This window comes from Xenopus tropicalis, chromosome 10 (genome assembly GCF_000004195.4).
Source record: "Xenopus tropicalis strain Nigerian chromosome 10, UCB_Xtro_10.0, whole genome shotgun sequence".
NCBI classification, from domain to species: Eukaryota; Metazoa; Chordata; class Amphibia; order Anura; family Pipidae; genus Xenopus; species Xenopus tropicalis.
This window is the reverse complement of record NC_030686.2, coordinates 33,227,005-33,245,460: the sequence shown is the minus strand read 5'-3', so window position 1 is coordinate 33,245,460 and position 18,456 is coordinate 33,227,005. Positions and strand designations below refer to the sequence as shown.

Below are 18,456 nucleotides of genomic sequence, written 5' to 3'. Positions count from 1 at the left end.
ATGACCATTTTACTTGCAGCACAGCCCATAGCCATATATATAGTATTAAGAGCAGATAGCTGCAGTTCAGCGAATTTACAGAGCTTGCATTAACAGCGCAGCAGCTGCTGACTGTACTACAGGTGAGATTGGCTTAGAAGCACCCCCAAATGCCTGTGTGTTTATATAGAGCCTTACTGTTCTCCCATTCAACGGACCAGTAACCAGTGTCAGGATATTTTTATATCCTGGTACTTTACCAAACGTCTGCCAATACTGAGCCAGCCCATACGCCAAGCATGTAGCAGTGTACTGACTGTACGAGGCTACTGTTATTGGCATAATTAGGCCTCCATTGATCCAGGGATTGTACCGATTGCCATTTTGGAGTCAGGAAGGAATTTTTTTCCCCTTCTGAAGCAAATAAGAAATTGCTTCAGACGGGGTTTTTTTGCCTTCCTCTGGATCTTTTAGGAATTAAATAGGATTTGTTTTGTTTCAAATATAAAGCTAATGCCCCACCAGCCTGAAAAAGCTGTTCTGCTCCCATCCACTCCATGGTATAAGTGCACCAACGGAGCAGAGTTTGGCACGGAAATACATCCTTGCGCACTAAAACCCACCGTTTGTGTGAGCACAGGCCGCTGCTGTGCCTATCGGTGGCACCATGGATGGGACGGGAGCGGGTCGGCTTTAGCACAGCCTGGCGTGACATTAGCCTCACTAATAAGTAATATGTCACAGCAGGTGAGACCTATATTCACCTTTAGAACATAAATAAAGCAACTAAAAGAAACCCCCCTCAAATACAAAGGATAGCTAAAGTAAATCATATACAGTAGCAGTGGTTCAGTTCTGGCTTTTTTAAGCCAGCGATTGGCTACATACGAAACTAGGGTAAGTTACCATTACAGCAGTTATATAAGCTTTTTTATACCAATTGCTTACACTGTGATTTGTCTTAAAATGTATGAATGATGTACGGTTTTGTGAGATGTGTGTGTGTCATGTGACAGTAGTGCACTGTAAAAATATGCCCAACTATCTCAGGCCATATTTGGCGTAAAATACAGGGAAAGTCCAGGTTTAGAGAAAAACAGGCCGACCTTGATTAACCAAAATGCTGCCTAGGCACAGCCTGCTACTTTGCCCGCAGGTTTGAGTAATTTATGTAATCTACAGCATAAATAGGGCCATCATTAGTCATTAACCAGTATTTATATTCTCAAATACTTACTGCTTAGGGGAGTATTGCAGCAAATCATAAGGTTAGCTAAGTAGCGGAGGTATAAATGCCACCTATGCTATGCTGCAACACAGTAAAAATAGCCAATGTGTGTGTGAGTGAAAGCCAGCGATGTGTCTGAATATTCAGCTAAATAGGGACCGTATAGGGAATCATTGCAGCAAATCATGTGCTTAGCAAAGCAGTGGGGATTTAACCCTTACACTCCATGTGATTTGCTCCAACAAACTAAAATTAGCTAAGATCTGTGTGAGTGAAAGCCAATTAAATATGCATGTATGGATTAGTTAGCCAATAGCAGGAGCTATTGTTCCTGCTAAAGGTCCCATGACGTTTTGTCACTCGGTGCTGGACCAGATAGGAAACTATTGCAGTAAATGATTGGGTGAGCCATTTCCTGCAATAGGTGTGTGAATGGACAGTAACAAGAGTTGAAGCCTTGACGTGGCGTTACTGCTCACATGGGTAACCGTGTGCCAATTCAACCATTGAATAGAGTAGAATTATGGAAGGTCTGAGTGCTTTGCAATAGCATTCAACGCCATGAACAATTAGAAATATGATGTTTGCATAAGTATTCACACTTTAATATTTTATAAAGTTGTGTTTTGCCACAATAACAGGTTTCAGCCCATGGGTAAGCAGGTACCAGCAAGGGGCTTGGGCGGCCGCAGATAGGACTGGGCTTCCTACATAAGGGCTGGGGTTTAGCTGGTTTAGGAGTTTTGGAGGATGACGGGGATGGATTGTGAGGATCAGGGCTTTATCAGGTTGGGTTTGGGCCCCCACAATTCCTTGCAGTTATCTTGAATGTAGGAGAGTCGCCTTTTTCTTATTAATGGACAAGGAAACCTACATTCATTGGGGGTGGCAGTATCTAAGCTACCCCTGATCTGTTTCAATCATTAAGGTGATCTTTTTCATTAACAATTGCTCTGGTCCCTGTAACTTTCATATCAGCTACATGTCATGATTTTTCTTTACTTTCCCAGTAAAGAAATCTGCACAGTAGTGTGACACCTGAATATGGACCCAGGGCCAAATGACCGAAGGCTTAAGGCAGGCTGACTACTGTAGTGAGACGGATCAGCAGGGGAATAGGGGTTTAGGCTTAGGTGTTTGGGCGGAGTTCCCCTTTAACATGCTGCCAAAAGAAACAGGAAAGATGGTAGCATGACCAGTTTTAGCTATTAAACAGGAGAAATATTAGCACTATACCTTTCAGAAGGTTTTGACACCTCCAGGAGGATACAGACATCATTAGATGAAACTTCAAAGATTTCAGATACGTTTATAACTTAGAAACAGTTTAAGAAAACCACTGTGTGTGCATTTATGTGAAGACACACTAGGGCAGCAGTTCTCAACCTGTGGGTCGGGACCCTTTGGGGGTCGAACAACCCTTTCACAGGGGTCGCCTAAGACCATCGGAAAACACATATTTCTGATGGTCTTAGGTATAATTTTATGGTTGGGGGTCACCACAACATGAGGAACTGTATTAAAGGGTCACGGCATTAGTAAGGTTGAGAACCAGTGTCTTCGGGGCTGATTTACTAATCCACGAATCCGAATGAGAAAAATTCGGATTGAAAAACGAACATTTTGCGACTTTTTCGTATTTTTTTCGATTTTTTCGTTGCCGTTACGACTTTCCCGTAAATTGTCGCGACTTTTTCATAGCCATAACAAATTTCGTGAATTGTCGCGACTTTTCCATTGCCATTATGCCTTTGGAGAATTGTCGCGACTTTTTCATTGCCATTATGCCTTTGGAGAATTGTATCGACTTTTTCATTGCCATTATAACTTTCGTGAATTGTCGCGACTTTTTCATAGCCATTACGACTTTCGCGAATTATCGCAACTTTCGTATTGAGAGCTCGAAAAAGTCGCGACAATTCGCGAAAAAGTCGCAAAGTACAGATCATTACGAAAAAAACGCATTCGGATGCTTTTCGGACCTTCGTGGATTAGTAAATGTGCCCCTTAGACTATAAAAAATGTTAAACTATTCTTTATAAGAAGAGAACAGAGAAAGACGTTGAGAGAAAATGATGTGAAGAAAAGCAACATGTCCTATTATTAAAGAAATAAGAGAGTTAGCTTGTTGCTAGTGATGAGCAAATTTTTTTAGCAGGCATGGATTTGCAGCGAATTTCCGCATTTCGCCACTGGCGAATTGTTTTGCGGAACTTGTGGGAAAATTCGTCGCGCAGCATTTTTTTTTGTGCGTCAAATTGGACGCGGTTGTGTCAATTTGGGCACTGTCGTGTCAAAAAAGGGCGTGGTAGCGTAAAAAAAATAGACATGGGCAACAAAAAATAAACACGGGTGACAAAATATAGACACGGGCGACAAAAATAGACAAGAGCAACAAAAAAAATTGTGCGACAAATGCGTTTTGTGAATTTTGCACTGTTTCGAGAATTTTCTTGGCGTTTTGAGCATTTTATGGCGAAGCAAAACGGGACAGATTCGCGCATCACTACTCACCGGTCATAGATTTGCAGCGAATTTTCACTATTCACCATTGGTGAATTGTTTCACGAAATGGTCGCAGTCATATCTATATAGGCGCACCAAAAAAATCACAAACAAAACGCGTTTTGTGCATTTTTCTGTCTTTTCACGAATTTTGCAAGGTGAAACGGGACACATTCACTCATCCCTACTTGTTGCATCATTGTCGACCATGTGGTTTATCAGGGGCTACATATCCATGCATGTCCATTTTACTGGATTCAGCACTTAAAGAGAAACCTTTCTGTGACCATAATACAGTTTTTGGAATTGAAGTTTTAGGTTTCCATAGAAACTTACCAAAATGCTAAGTCTTTAAGTTGCATCAGCCTTAGTGTCTCCTTCATTTCATACCTCTCTCTTGTCACATAGAGGGATAATAGGTATATCAGCGAGACATAGCACATGGGCATAACAAATACAAATGATGCAACATGCACCAGTCGTCTATAAGTCAGTTGAGCAGATTTCATCTTAATTGCCACGATAGAAGCCATATTGTTCCATACGGAATGATTGCTGGTAACCTGGAATAACAACACATTTAATTAAAGTATATTGTTTATGTGTGTGTATAAGTATATATTGTTATTTAGTCTTTTCTTCATCAGCTCTCCAGTTTAAAATTTCAGCAGGTTGATATGGTCTTGTTTACCTTAGCAACCAGGTAGTGGTTTAAATGAGAGACTGGAATATGAATAGCAGAGGGACCGAATAAAATATAAGCAATAGAGCAATAGCTTTTGGTTGCTGGGATCAGTGACCCCCACTTGAAAGCTGGAAAAATGTAGCGGTAGAGGAGAAAACAATATAAAACTATGAAAAGAAAAAAAAAACTAATAATAAAGACCAATTGCAAAGGTGCTAGGAATTGTATAGTTAACATAATACTAAATCATCCCTTTAAAGGAAAAATATGCTCCCCATCTTGACACTAGGTCATTAAGTTGGACTTGATAGTCTGGTTATACTTGTACAGACCATTTCCCTCTTCCCTTCTTCCCTTAGTGACCCATCCACTCCCTCGCCTTGTTCTACTTTAAAGTGATGGATTTTGGAACTTGAAGTCCCATCGGCTTTTCACAGAGGGTGGTGCACAGATTTTCCAGAAAGGAAGGGATCCCCAAACATTTATCATTTCCCAATAGAACAAGGTACACTGTGAGCCTGATGGGGGTAGGGAAATTAGGGTAATGTTTCTTTAAATGATCTCACATTTACGATACATAAACTCATAGGTACATTTATATGGAAATGACATCTCCCAGACTTAAATGCTAGTACAGGTATGGGATCCCTTATCCGGAAACCCGTTATCCAGAAAGCTCCAAATTACGGAAAGCTCGTCTCCCATAGACTCCATTTTAATCAAATAATTCAGAATTTTAAAACTGATTTCCGTTTTCTCTGTAGAAATAAAACAGTACCTGTACATGATCCCAACTAAGATATAATTACCCCTTATTGGGGGCAGAACAGCCCTATTGGGTTTATTTAATGGTTAAATGATTCCCTTTTCTCTGTAATAATAAAACAGTACCTGTACTTGATCCCAACTAAGATATAATTACCCCTTATTGGGGGCAGAACAGCCCTGTTGGGTTTATTTAATGGTTAAATGATTCCCTTTTCTCTGTAATAATAAAACAGTACCTTGTACTTGATCCCAACTAAGATATAATTACCCCTTATTGGGGCAGAACAGCCCTATTGGGTTTATTTAATGGTTAAATGATTCCCTTTTCTCTGTAATAATAAAGCAGTACCTGTACTTGATCCCAACTAAGATATAATTACCCCTTATTGGGGCAGAACAGCCCTATTGGGTTTATTTAATGGTTAAATGATTCCCTTTTCTCTGTAATAATAAAACAGTACCTGTACTTGATCCCAACTAAGATATAATTACCCCTTATTGGGGGCAGAACAGCCCTATTGGGTTTATTTAATGGTTAAATGATTCCCTTTTCTCTGTAATAATAAAACAGTACCTGTAATTGATCCCAACTAAGATATAAATAATCCTTATTGGATGCAAAACAATTCTATTGGGTTTAATTAATGTTTTATTGATTTTTTAGTAGACTTAAGGTATGGAGATCCAAATTACGGAAAGACCCCTTATCTGGAATACCCTTGGTCCCAAGCATTCTGGATAACGGGTCCTATACCTGTAACACGCTTCTCTAAGATTGTCACAGAAAAACCCCAAGGCAGAAACCTAGGCCAGGAATTTTTCCAGAGACAACAAATAACTACTTTTAGCCTTTTTTTGATTAGGGATTCTATTTTTTACATTCAGGCCCTTCTTTCATGTCTCTCCCTCCATCCTCCAATGACAGTTACTGCAAGATTTTGTTTTGTTACACTACTGCCTCCCCTAGGTTTTAAAAAGAGAATATTCATAAACAAAAATGCGAGCAATCTGCTTACTTCAATAATAGCAGAGTCAATACTTGCTTGCAGAGAAAGGAAGCCCTCTGACCAGTAGTATGTAGGAAGGCAGTATAACAAGTCATTGCCACAGTGACCTAGAGACAAGCAGAGTATGTATATGGGGCTTTTCTCAGGTACATGATATTGCTATGATATTTTCACGTTTATTATCAGTGCACAAAGAGAAATACTCTTACCCATAAAAGCAAAGTAATCACTTGGATGTCCCATTACATGCATCCGGTATCGGATATGGTAACTGAATTTGTCCACAAAGGTGACTGCAACCATTGACGTATTATGAAAAGCCTTCATTAGTTCCTCCTCATCTGCAAATTCTTCGACCTTTACATCTAAGAAGTGAAAAGATTCTTATAATGAGAAACTTTAATGGGAACTATTTTAAAAAAATAATGTAGCACTAGTGGCAGAACTATAGAGGAAGTAGACCCCACGGCTGCAGAGGGGGCCCAGGGGTCTACTTCCCTTATACAGGGGATTGCAGGGGTTGTGGGTGACTTGCCATTTCCAGTATGAGTATTGGCCACTATTTCAATGGGTAAGGGGCCGGGAAAAACAGTTTAATGTCCTGTTTTAAATTAAGGGGCTATTAGAAGTCACAAGCACATCTTTAACTCATCTAATAAAATTCACATCTCTACTATTCACATACCCAACATCATCCCCTAAACTAGGCAAAAAAACAGACATAACCTTACTGCCTAACTAGCAGTTGGGCAGGTTATATACAGACATAACCTTACTTCCTAACTAGCAGTTAGGCAGGTTATATATAGCCATAAAAGGTTGAACGATATTACTATGTTACTGGCTAATGTTGGATTCACTATTCTGGTGGTGCACCTTTGATTCGTCCATGATACATTTACATTAAATACTGTTTTTATTAAGTATAAGAAGCACGGGATACAAAAAGAGTTGCTAGGTATTAGGGTTGATACAGTTCATTGGGACACATGATGTGCAGTTTAGACCTATGTCAATTAGCCACAGAGACTAAATAGCCCTGCACCACTTTTAACTCCAAGTGTCCCATCATCTTCTTATAGATACTGGATTCTGACTGCCCTTCTTTGCTGACAACTCATTGGGGTCCACTATATTGTTTGATGAGTCTTTCAGTGGTCCCAGGAGGAACATTTATTGCATTTTACCAATTATTCTTAATACTAAAAGTTTGCAGAAATGGAACCATGCCCATGTAATATTAGCTACCATCTTGGGATAAACCTAGTTTTTTAACTCAGTGCCTCTACGCTAGTGGCTGTTGTCAAGGTACTTAGCCTCAACATTAAAATATAAAGTTACTTGGTTACTAGTCCTCATACCTCCCAACCGTCCCGCTTTCAGCGGGACAGTCCCGATATTTATGGCACTTCCCGCTGTCCCGGATTCACTGTTAGATGTCCCACTTTTCAGCTTTGCCATTTAATTGATTGCTGTGCCTGCTCTGCTCTGCACAGAACTGTTGGCATGTCTGAAGTTGATATGCCCTTTATCAGTTTCATTTATTAATTTTACTGGCATGTCTGGGGTTAATATGCCCTTTATCAATTTAATGTAGTCATACTGGCACCTTTGAAGTTAATATGTCTTTTATTCAATTTATTTAGTGATTATACTGGCACATCTGGGGTATGTAAAGTGGGTGTGGCATGTGGGGCATGGTCACAAAGCAGGCGTGGCCAAAACATTTTTGCCACACTACCAGCGTCATATATTTTTGTCCCTCTTTCTCTTAATGAAATGTTGGGAGGTATGGTCCTAACTGGTTGCAATTTGCAAAAATAATTCAGTGTCCCCACCCAGTTACAGTATATACTGGAACTGCCGTCTACCTGACCCAACTCATATCCACATATCCACCATCAAGTCCAGAGACATTATACATTATTAGTGGTGCTGCCCTAACTGTTGCAGGAAAAGCAACCCCCCCGCAGGTAGATTTTTAGGGGAACTTCTTTGGTAGCACTTGTGTTCTGTCGTCATTATTCAATAGCTCCAAAACTTTATAGTAAATAAAAGCTGCATTTTCTATACCACTATATGAGAATGCTGTTCTATGCAATGTAAATAAATATGAATATAGGATGTGAGTAGAAAGTGACATGAATACAGTTCAATAAGAAGTTCAAACAGAATTTCTGTTGTCGAGTAGTGATGCATTAAGGTCATTTTTGTTTTTTCTTCCTTTTATTTTCCTAAATTACCTCTACTGATAAGTGTTGTAACAAGGAAGAACATGCAATGATAAAATATTGCGTACATATAGTCTTTGGACTTGCTTTACCATAATGCTTTATTTTTACCAGGTATAATGATGCTTTGGGCCACCTTCTCCATGATATCCCTGGATATAGAGGTAGTGCGCACATATCCAACAGAGAAATTGTAAAACGCATCCAAACGGCCAAGAACCCGTGCAGGGGATAGATCAGTATTTGATGTGGGTCCATTAAACCCTATGACAATTGTTAGAAACATCAGGAACACAAAGGCCAAGTTCTGCAGCCATTCCTGGGCAGGGAAAAAAGGAGGTTTAGATAAGGGTTAGTTAGGACAAGTATTTAAACTTACTTCAGACTATTCACAGGTCAGATCACCTTTAGCCCAGAGGCACATCAGGTGCTTTCTCCACAAACGGAAACAGGAAAACACCTAGTCCACCTAGTATTAATAAGTATTAGTCCGTTACAGAGGGAACTATTCTAAGCAACTTTTTAACTGGTCTTTATTTTTTTCCCCTTTTAGTTTTTCATCATTAGTCTTCCAATTCTGTCTCTATCTAGCCTGTAAGTAACAAAACAGATTGACTTTGAGGCTTTACCATTTATTCTTATATGTTATTGCTTATCTTTCTATTAAGACCCCAGGGGCGGGCCAAATCGACCGGGCGCCCTAGGCAACCCGGTCGGCCAACTCCGCCCACCTCCCCGCCCCCCCGAACGGAGGGATTAGATCACTCATTGCCTCCGCCGCTAATGACAAGCGTCGGAGGCAATGACAAAGTAGCACTAGGGGTAAGCAGGAGAGGCTCCTGTCTAGCGCCCCTCAATCGTTGCGCCCTAGGCAGCTGCCTCTTCTGCCTACCCCTAGTAAGACCCTCTTGTATTTATTCTCCACTCTGAATTATGTAATTATGCTTATGTAATTAAAGGGGAACTCCTCCCAAACACAACTTAAATGTTTTAAAAAGTAAACATAATTTCAAGCAACTTTGCAATGTACCTCAATTTAAAAATATGCAGCTGTTTCATGATTTTTAATGTAATAATATGGTTTGGAACAGTTCCCTAAGCCCCACCCTCTGGTTCCCCTGCTGATCTGGCTGACTACTTTGAGACTTAAAATGTAACAGTAGTCGACTGTCCTTAGCCTGTACCTGCCTTCAGCCTGCATCCTCCCAATCCCACAATTCCCTGCACATTTGAGGTCAATAAGGAAAGGAATGTCAGTGCAATGCATTGTGGGTTGTTTAGTTCCTGCATGCTGTCTGAAAGCTGGGGAGCAGTTGTTACAGTTTGTAACATCAATGTTTTAGTCCCTCCTCCCCTGCCAGGATTTCACATGATGCAGAAAGAGAAGAACTGTTTTGCAGCTGGATTTCAGCATATACAAATGGGATTTATTCATACTCTTTGAAGGAACAGATTACAGTGTTAGGTATATTAGGGGGTTTCTGTTTTGTGTGGGGCTCTTTAACCAATTTTGGTTCAGAAGCTGGAGTTCCTAGTCCTAGTAATCAAAAAATAAATACAATTCTAAGCACACCCAAAAATGTTAGTAAAAAAAGAGAATCAATTGCAAATTGTCTTGGAATATTACTGTCTGCATCATACTTAAAAATTTAAGGTAACTACCCCTTTAAAATCAATGTTTGTAAAGCTCTGATTAGCAAAGGCTGACATAGCATGTGATAGGCACATCCTCTACAGTTTCCAGACAGCAAATATGCTGAAACCTGCCCTTGGCTAAGAGTTTGCCTAGCAGGAATGAAGCAAGAGGTGATTGGGAATAAAAAGACTCAAAACATGGGTCGGTCCGTTATAAAACCACTTACACGTATTTGTAACGTATTACGTATTTTCACCTCATGTTATTAGTTCTTGGCTTCTTTTTTTCTCCATACTGTTTGTTTACAGTGGTTTCTACGGTTACTGTTCGCCACCATTTTCGGCAGGAGGATATTTAAAGTGTGTGCTCTCTGACTTAGACCCCCCCACTTTTAGATATCTTCCAGTAGGCCCAAATGTTCTACCAACAATGTGCCCTTCCATGTTTGGGCTTTGGCTATACCCACTTCCTGAATGAGAATGAAAAGGTGAAATGGAAAGAAAAGGTAAAAAGAAAGTCAGTAAAACAGAAAGAAAGAGTCAGTAGGTATCAGTGCTGCCAATGCTTTATCTACAGTTTCATAAATTCTCAGTTATCGGTTGAGAATAAAATTGCATTTTTTGTTTGTTTGTGCCCTTACCAAGGTGCTGTGCCACTTCCTCCTCCATTTCAGAAGCAGGTTCTTCCAGAACAATGCCACTGTCTGCTGGAATAGGCTTGTCTCACTCAGCTTTAATTCCACCATCTGAAAACAAAAGTAATATATCAATCCTGAGTGAAATTTGCCTGTCAGACAAACAACTGAAAAAAGCTCTCTCGTTGACTATCTGAGTTATCATGTCTTCTCGTTGACAATATTAAATATACAAGGGTGAAGTGCATCAGGTTCCCCTTGCTCACATCTCATACAGACTGTAGGAGGGGGGCCAGCATTGTATGATCCTGATCAGTTACTTGTATGATTCTTATAGGTTTCTCTGTCTTTAACTCTGCTCTGCCTGTGCCTGCCCTGTGCTGCCTGTGTGTGCCATACTCTGCCTGCCCTATGCTGCCTGTTTGCCATACTCTGCCTGCCCTATGCTGCCTGTGTGCGCCATACTCTGCATGCCCTATGCTGCCTGTGTGCGCCATACTCTGCCTGCCCTATGCTGCCTGTGTGCGCCATACTCTGCCTGCCCTATCCTGTCTGTGTGTGCCATACTCTGCCTGTCTTATGCTGCCTGTGTCTGCCATACTCTGCCTGCCCTATGCTGCCTGTGTGTGCCATACTCTGCCTGCCCTATGCTGCCTGTGTCTGCCATACTCTGCCTGCCCTGTGCTGCCTGTGTGCGCCATATTCTGCCTGCCCTATGCTGTCTGTGTGTGCCATACTCTGCCTGCACCATGCTGCCTATGTGTGCCATACTCTGCCTGCCCTATGCTGCCTGTGTGTGCCATACTCTGCCTGCCCTATGCTACCTGTGTGTGCCATAATCTGCCTGCCGTACTCTGCCTGTACTATGCTGCCTGTGTGTGCCATACTCTGCCTGCCCTATGCTGCCTGTGTGTGCCATAATCTGCCTGCCCTACCCTGCCTGTGTGTGCCATAATCTGCCTGCCCTACCCTGCCTGTGTGTGCCGTACTCTGCCTGTACTATGCTGCCTGTGTGTGCCATACTCTGCCTGCCCTATGCTGCATGTGTGTGCCATAATCTGCCTGCCCTACCCTGCCTGTTTGTGCCATACTCTGCCTGGCCTATGCTGCCTGTGTGTGCCCTACTCAACCTGTGTAAATGAAATCCAGCTTTTATCTGTTTCAGAGGAAGGCAAAATAAAACCCATATGAAATCTCTCCAATTCCTTAATTGACTCCAAGATGTGTTCCACAGAAGTACACATTACACCCTCTCACCCCATGCCTAGTTTAAATTCTTTTACAACACCACTGCCAGCAGTATACTAAATGTGTAATTTAAGACAGAATTGCTCTTTATCAGACCACTACATAACAAAATGAAAAAAACAAGTATGAAAAACAAAATAAAACTCTTGCTTCACTTTTCACATTGTTTCCATTATACATGTGGGTTGCAGCTGGCTGAGTTGGCCGAGCGCTGTGCTCCATGGGGATGCATTCTGATGCAGTTTAGGGACATGCTATCTAAATGCTATCAGTTTGTTAGTTGCCAAATCAAATGCTGTCACTGGGTCTCAAGGTGAAATGTGCACTTCTTGTGTGGCCACTAGTCATTTGTGCTCCCATTGCTTAAGCTTCCTCTGCTTCTAAAAGGCCTCAGCAAACAAAAAACTGGTAAGTGTCAGCAATAAGGATCAGGACATGATGTTAAATACTAGTCACACCTGTATAAGTGCTAATGGTTACTGGAATGCTGTGCTCTGATAAACTTAGGTCACACTTTACTGCTGTGCTGGAAGCTGGAGTGATATCCCCCCTCCCAGCAGCCGATCAGCAGAACAATGAGAAGGGAGCAAGATAGCAGCTCCCAGTAGGTATCAGAATAGCACTCAGTAGTAAGAAATCTAAGTCCGGCTTGGGACTCCTCCAGTTACATGGGAGTAGGAGAAACAATAGGTTAGCTGAAAGCAGTTCTAATGTGTAGCGCTGGCTCCTTCTGAAAGCTCAGACTCAGACACAATGCACTAAGATGGCGCCTACACACCAATATTACAGCTAAAAAATACATTTGTTGGTTCAATCATGTCAATATCCCTTTATGTGTGCTAGAAGTCACTGGCATGCCATCAAAAGTGCTTGAAATCACTGTTGTGCCTGTATAGGTCCCAGACCAGGGTCAATGTCACACTGAAGTATTGAATTCTAGGACTATATCCAGTGTTAGTACTTGAGATCACTGTAGAGCTCTTTGCCCAGGAAGCTATACGGTGTGTGTATCATGACTATACTATACGTTATTACCCTAGAGTGAATGTTTACATCTATTAAAGAAGTAAATGTACCTCATTTTTAGTATTTTTATCTTTATTTTGTCCTAAATGTAGGAAGGATAGTTCATTTATAAAGAAAGTATTGTGCAGTAGTCTCTAAACTAAACCCCCAAGCAAGTAGTAAATAAGAACTGGACGAGACAACAAGAGAAACAACATCAGTGTAAAGTAATGTATTATCCTATACAGAATGAAAGCAAAGAAGTGTTACTGTTAACAAAATTAAAGGGTAAGATAATGACTTACTCTGCAAATGCAAAGAATACAGTTCCAGTTAAGAGTCCAGTTCTAGGACAGACCAACAGTTCAGCTCAGTTCTAGGTAAGAAAGAGAAGGATTCAGCGTTGCTCTCTCTGATTCGTGTTATTGTGTTCTGATGATTGTGAAATTGGATCCAAATGTGCAGTTGTGGAAGTATCAGGTCCCGGTGGAACTAAGTATTCACTGATGCAGCTGCAGCCCCCCTGTCTCTCTCCTACATCCTGAGTTCATTTATTAAATGGCCAATCCCTTTTGGGAAGAGGAACTTAACTGAACAAATTAGGGTTCCTTTTTTTGTTGTTGCTCAGCGAATTGCTGAGCAACCACCCAAATAGAGATTGAACTGGGGTTATTAGGGCCCAGAAAACTACGGCCATTTTAGCCCTGTGTCCAACACACTGTATATTTTGGCTTTTTTTCCTGTTTTAATATGCAGTACTTCGGCATTCATCTTGCAGTTCAGCTGCTGCAGAACTACAGTTCCCAGTATCCTCTGCTGTTAACAGCTTGGGTGAGGAACAATGTTTATCCCTGGTTTCTATAAATATGAAATACATAATCCATAGTATGGGTCACATTTATTATACCAATAAAATCTGAAGGCAGGTCATCCTAACCCCTTAAAAGAACAGAAGCGCCAAAAAGCGAAACGCATGAAAAAATACTAGTGGCTTAAGCAATTTTGAAGCTTATATTTTTACTTTTTGGTTTATAACTGACTCAATGTGAAAAAGTATTTCAGGTTAATCTGCACCACTTTTGCCTACCCCATAATAGACTTGTCATATGAGATGTTCCCTCTTTACATGGTCCTTGGCTATATGGATATGCGCAAATAGGGTTGTCACCTGTCCAGGTCAAAACCTACAGCCTGGTTTTCCTAATTTGGACCCGGCCAAATAGGCAATTGCACCCTCATAGCCCCACCCAGTGATGGCATGGCCCCGCCTTTTCCCAGTCCCTGTGGTGTCGCTGCCCATGCCCGGGGACAAACGCTGGCAAAGGTGGCAACCCTATGCGCAAATAATCTTGTTTGTTCCTTGTTTTAATCAGGTTAACAGAATCCCAGCTGTTATTACAGTTATGTTAAGTAGAGTATAGAGTAGAAAAGTATAAATTATAGTAGCTATACCCCCCTAAAACTGGCCTTGTACAGAACAGGCAAGTAAGTACAATAAATAAATAAAATATCAAAATTCTCATATTTGTTTTTTTCTGTTATTTCTACAAATTTCTTGTAAAACCTTTTTGCTGTTTTCTATTTCTGATAAAGTCCATCTGTCCCTATGCCATCTGTATTTCTCAGTTTTTTCTGACAATTGCGTCCCCCTAGACACTTGACAGATAAACAATTGAAAAAATATATGAACAAAAACAAAATCATTTATCTAATATCAAACCTGGTTCAAGTGGTCATTTTGAACCAATATAGTGAATAGTGCTGAATTCCACAACCTTCTCTTTTGTTGGAAGATTTTGAATTTTACAGTGTCTTCCTATAAATCTCCCTTTATTGCACCTCATTCTCATATATTAATGGGGAGGGGGGGACAGTAAATCTACCCCGGTTACACTATTATAGATTAATAAGACAAAAGGCACAAATTATAAACCAGTTCTAGTAATCCAAAGTTACACAGGATATTTCATTATTTAACTTTAATACTTACTGTGATTTTCTTTTCCTGGACTGTAATATGGCACTGGGCACTAACGCAGCTGCAATGGCAAACAAGGTTTTGAGCTGTATTAGGGTGAAGACACATAGAGCTACTAGTAGCAGCTACTTGTCGCGGCTACTTAAACGGACAATGCTCATCAATTACTGATAACTGTGTGTTTTAGCAGAGGCAAGTCTCAGTATTGTCGATGGCAGGGAATTTTCTGGCGTTTAGTAGCCGTGACAAGTAGCTCCTACTAAGTAGCTCCGTGTGCCATCACCCTTAAAAGGGGCATAGATTTGCGTGTGGAGGGGGTAATTCTCCCACTTTACAGAGTTCTGGTAAGGCCCCACCTGAATATGCCATGCAGGTTTGGTCTCCAGTGCTTAAACGTTATATTATTGAATTAAAGAGAGTCCAAAAATGGGCAATTAAGGTGGCCAAAGGTATGGAAAGTCTCAGTTATCATGAAAGACTGGCCACGTTGGAGTTATTTAAACTGGAGAAGGAAAGGCTAAATCAATGGGAGGTGTTAAATGTTAGCAGCAATGGCCGGAGGTTTCAGGTAAACAATTACAATCATTCATAAACATTTTGACACACTCCACTATTTGTAACTTTTTCCCTTATATAAGGGGACAATACAATAAAGTATTCAAAGCTTTATTTACCAATAGGTTCTTCCAACTCACACAATATCATCCATTCAGAATAGAAGAAAGGAGGTTCCATCTTAATATTCATAAGAGCTGTGAAGTTGTGGAATTCCCTCCCTGTATCAGTAATGCTGGCTGATACATTAGATAGATAGATTAGAAAGAAGGTACTGGATGGCTTTTTAGCAAGTGAGAAAATGCCGGGTTACTGAACATAGCTCTTAGTACAGAGTTGATCCAAGGACTGGTCTGAGTGCCATCTTGGAGTCAGGAAGGAATTCCCTCCCCACCCCCAAGGCAATTAGAGAGGCTTCAGATTAGGTTTTTTGCCTTCCTCTTGGTCAACTAGCAGTTTCAATGAGAATAAAGGGTTGAACTTGTTGAACAAGTGCCCTTTTTTCAGTCTATGTTATGCTATGTTTCTGTGTTACCTGTTTCTTCTTATGTATCAGTTGCACTGTTTTTTTATCTATTTTTGTATACATTTAAATGTGTCCTGCTATCCTATGCTGCACAAGAATCTACTGTAGTACAAATGGTAATACATTCCTACTTCCCTTGACTACTGTCAGTTAATCCTTGGAGGGGTAGGTTAGAATGAGTCCCCTTGATTCATCTGAATCCATTAATTCTTTGCTGGTCTTTTTCTACTTTGAATGATTCTGTTTTTCTAAAACTAGTAAAATGTGCAAAATAATCAAAATGTTGTGCCAATTGTGTTTCCTTAAATCCAGGTTGTGAAATATGAATCTGCTGTTGGACCCACCCCAAGCATGAAGTCTTTAGTCTCAAAAAGATTTATGGCCATACAAAAGTTCAAACAGCAGTGTTTTTGTGTTGTATTTTTGCACGTGATCCAGTCATTTTGAAAGTACAGCATTCTGTCCTAAGCCAGAACGCTCTCCCAAGTAATCATAGGAAAATCTTTGCTGAGTTAAGGTGGCCATATACTATAAATGATCCTCTCATTTGGCGAGGTGACCATAATAGCGGATGCTATGTCCATCTAAGGTGGGAAATACTGGGCTAATTCAATTGTTTGGTCCTCAAAATACGGTCCCGCGATGCGTGTCCTGTATCCAGTGCTCCATATGCAAGCAATGTGTATGTGCGGCTGGGCGGCATGCCGCCCCTAAAGTTGTACCGCCACTGGTATAAAAGGTTGGCCTCGCCACAAATCAGGGCCTGCCGCTACCTGCTGCATCCTCCCACTCCCCGCTTCGCCCTTCTCTCCCAGCTCCCCTGCTCTGTCCTCTCTCTCCCAGCTCCCCCACTCTGTCCTCCCTCTCCAAGCTCCCCTGCTCCCCAATGCCAGGGGCAAGGACGCAGTGGGGCCTGGGTAAATTACCTAACCGGCCCGCGGGCCATAGTTTGAGGATCCCTGCCCTAGGGCCTAGTTTAGTGTTCCCAAACCAGTGGCTCATGAGCAACATGTTGCTCCCCAACCCCTTGGATGTTGCTCCCAGTGGCCTCAAAGCAGGTGCAAAGGAGGCAAGTTTTGGTTGCAGAAAAACCCAGTATAATGCCAAATAGAGTCTTCTGTAGGCTGCCAGTCCACATATGGGCTATAAAGTAGCCAATCACAGCCCTTATTTGCACCCCCAGGAACCTTTTTGATGCTTGTGTTGCTCCCCAACATTTTTTCCATTTAAATGTGGCTCACATTTTGGTGGGTATTAAATGTTGAGGATCCCTGGCCTAGGGAGTGAGGACCGCATCAATGAGCCAATGCAGTCCCCAATCTGACAGGAGAATCAAACCTACCTGATCAACACCTGGCCAATTTTAGGGCCAGATATTGGTTGGGTAGGCCAGTCGGGTGTCCCTAAGCTGCCAAATCATTCTGATGGACTTGAATTGGCAGCTTAAATCTGCCCGTGTATGGCCACCTTAGGTCATTCACTGATTAAAGGGGTCTTCACCATGTAATAAAGTGTATATATGGCTTTTCTGTGCCAAAAGAATCATTTTTGCAATATATATATACATTACCAAAAATTAAGCATTTAGGGATATTCACTGAGTAGGTAGGTTGGGCACAGCTTGCCTCTTGTCATTGCGCCGCATAAGTGATTGCAGCAGGATGTGTTCATTGTGGATATGACAATAGCCCTGCTGAGAGGGACTGAGAAACAATGTCAGTGATCCCCCTGCATCGCACACTCTTCAGAAAGGTTATTGCCATAACCTCCCCAAACCTGCTTGGCACATTAAAAAAACAAAACAAAACAAAAAAAAACCCACCTTACTCCGTTTCTGCACTGTCCTGGAAATGAGTTCCTCAAGCCCGTTTTGCTGTGCTCCGATTGGATCTTTCTTTTTCTGGATTCTACAATCAGAGCACAGCTTCCTTGACAGACAGTAAAATTGACCAATCAGAGCACAGATGCACACAGGGATCGGGAAACAGTGCAGAAATGAAGACTGAAAAGAAGAATCTGCAGCTGTAACTTTACCTAAGAACCAACTCTCAACTTTTGCTGCAGATTTCATCCCACAGGTACTATACCCAGGTACTATACACAGGTACTATACCCAGGTACTATACCCAGGTACTATACACAGGTACTATACCCAGGTACTATACACAGGTACTATACCCAGGTACTATACACAGGTACTATACCCAGGTACTATACACAGGTACTATACCCAGGTACTATACACGGGTACTATACCCGGGTACTATACCCGGGTACTATACCCAGGTACTATACACAGGTACTATACCCAGGCACTATACACAGGTATTATACCCAGGTACTATACACGGGCACTATACACAGGCACTATACACAGGTACTATACCCAGGCACTATACACGGGTACTATACACGGGTACTATACACGGGTACTATACACGGGTACTATACACGGGCACTATACACAGGCA

The 18,456-nt window shown here is 41.4% G+C and overlaps 1 protein-coding gene across 1 annotated transcript in view; it reads right to left on the bottom strand.

Moving 5' to 3' along the window:
* Positions 1–17,847, bottom strand: part of abca9 (ATP binding cassette subfamily A member 9) — a 90,753-nt gene extending 72,906 nt beyond the window's left edge. Inside the window, exons 1-7 of the mRNA XM_031894645.1 lie at positions 17,808–17,847; positions 13,232–13,302; positions 10,680–10,784; positions 8,515–8,722; positions 6,382–6,537; positions 6,182–6,279; positions 4,049–4,275 (exon numbers count right to left, since the gene is read on the bottom strand). Coding sequence (XP_031750505.1) covers positions 4,049–4,275; positions 6,182–6,279; positions 6,382–6,537; positions 8,515–8,722; positions 10,680–10,784 — 794 coding nt within the window. The 5' untranslated portion in view covers positions 13,232–13,302; positions 17,808–17,847. The remainder of the gene's footprint in view (positions 1–4,048; positions 4,276–6,181; positions 6,280–6,381; positions 6,538–8,514; positions 8,723–10,679; positions 10,785–13,231; positions 13,303–17,807) is intronic.
* Between the last annotated feature and the right edge of the window lie 609 nt (positions 17,848–18,456).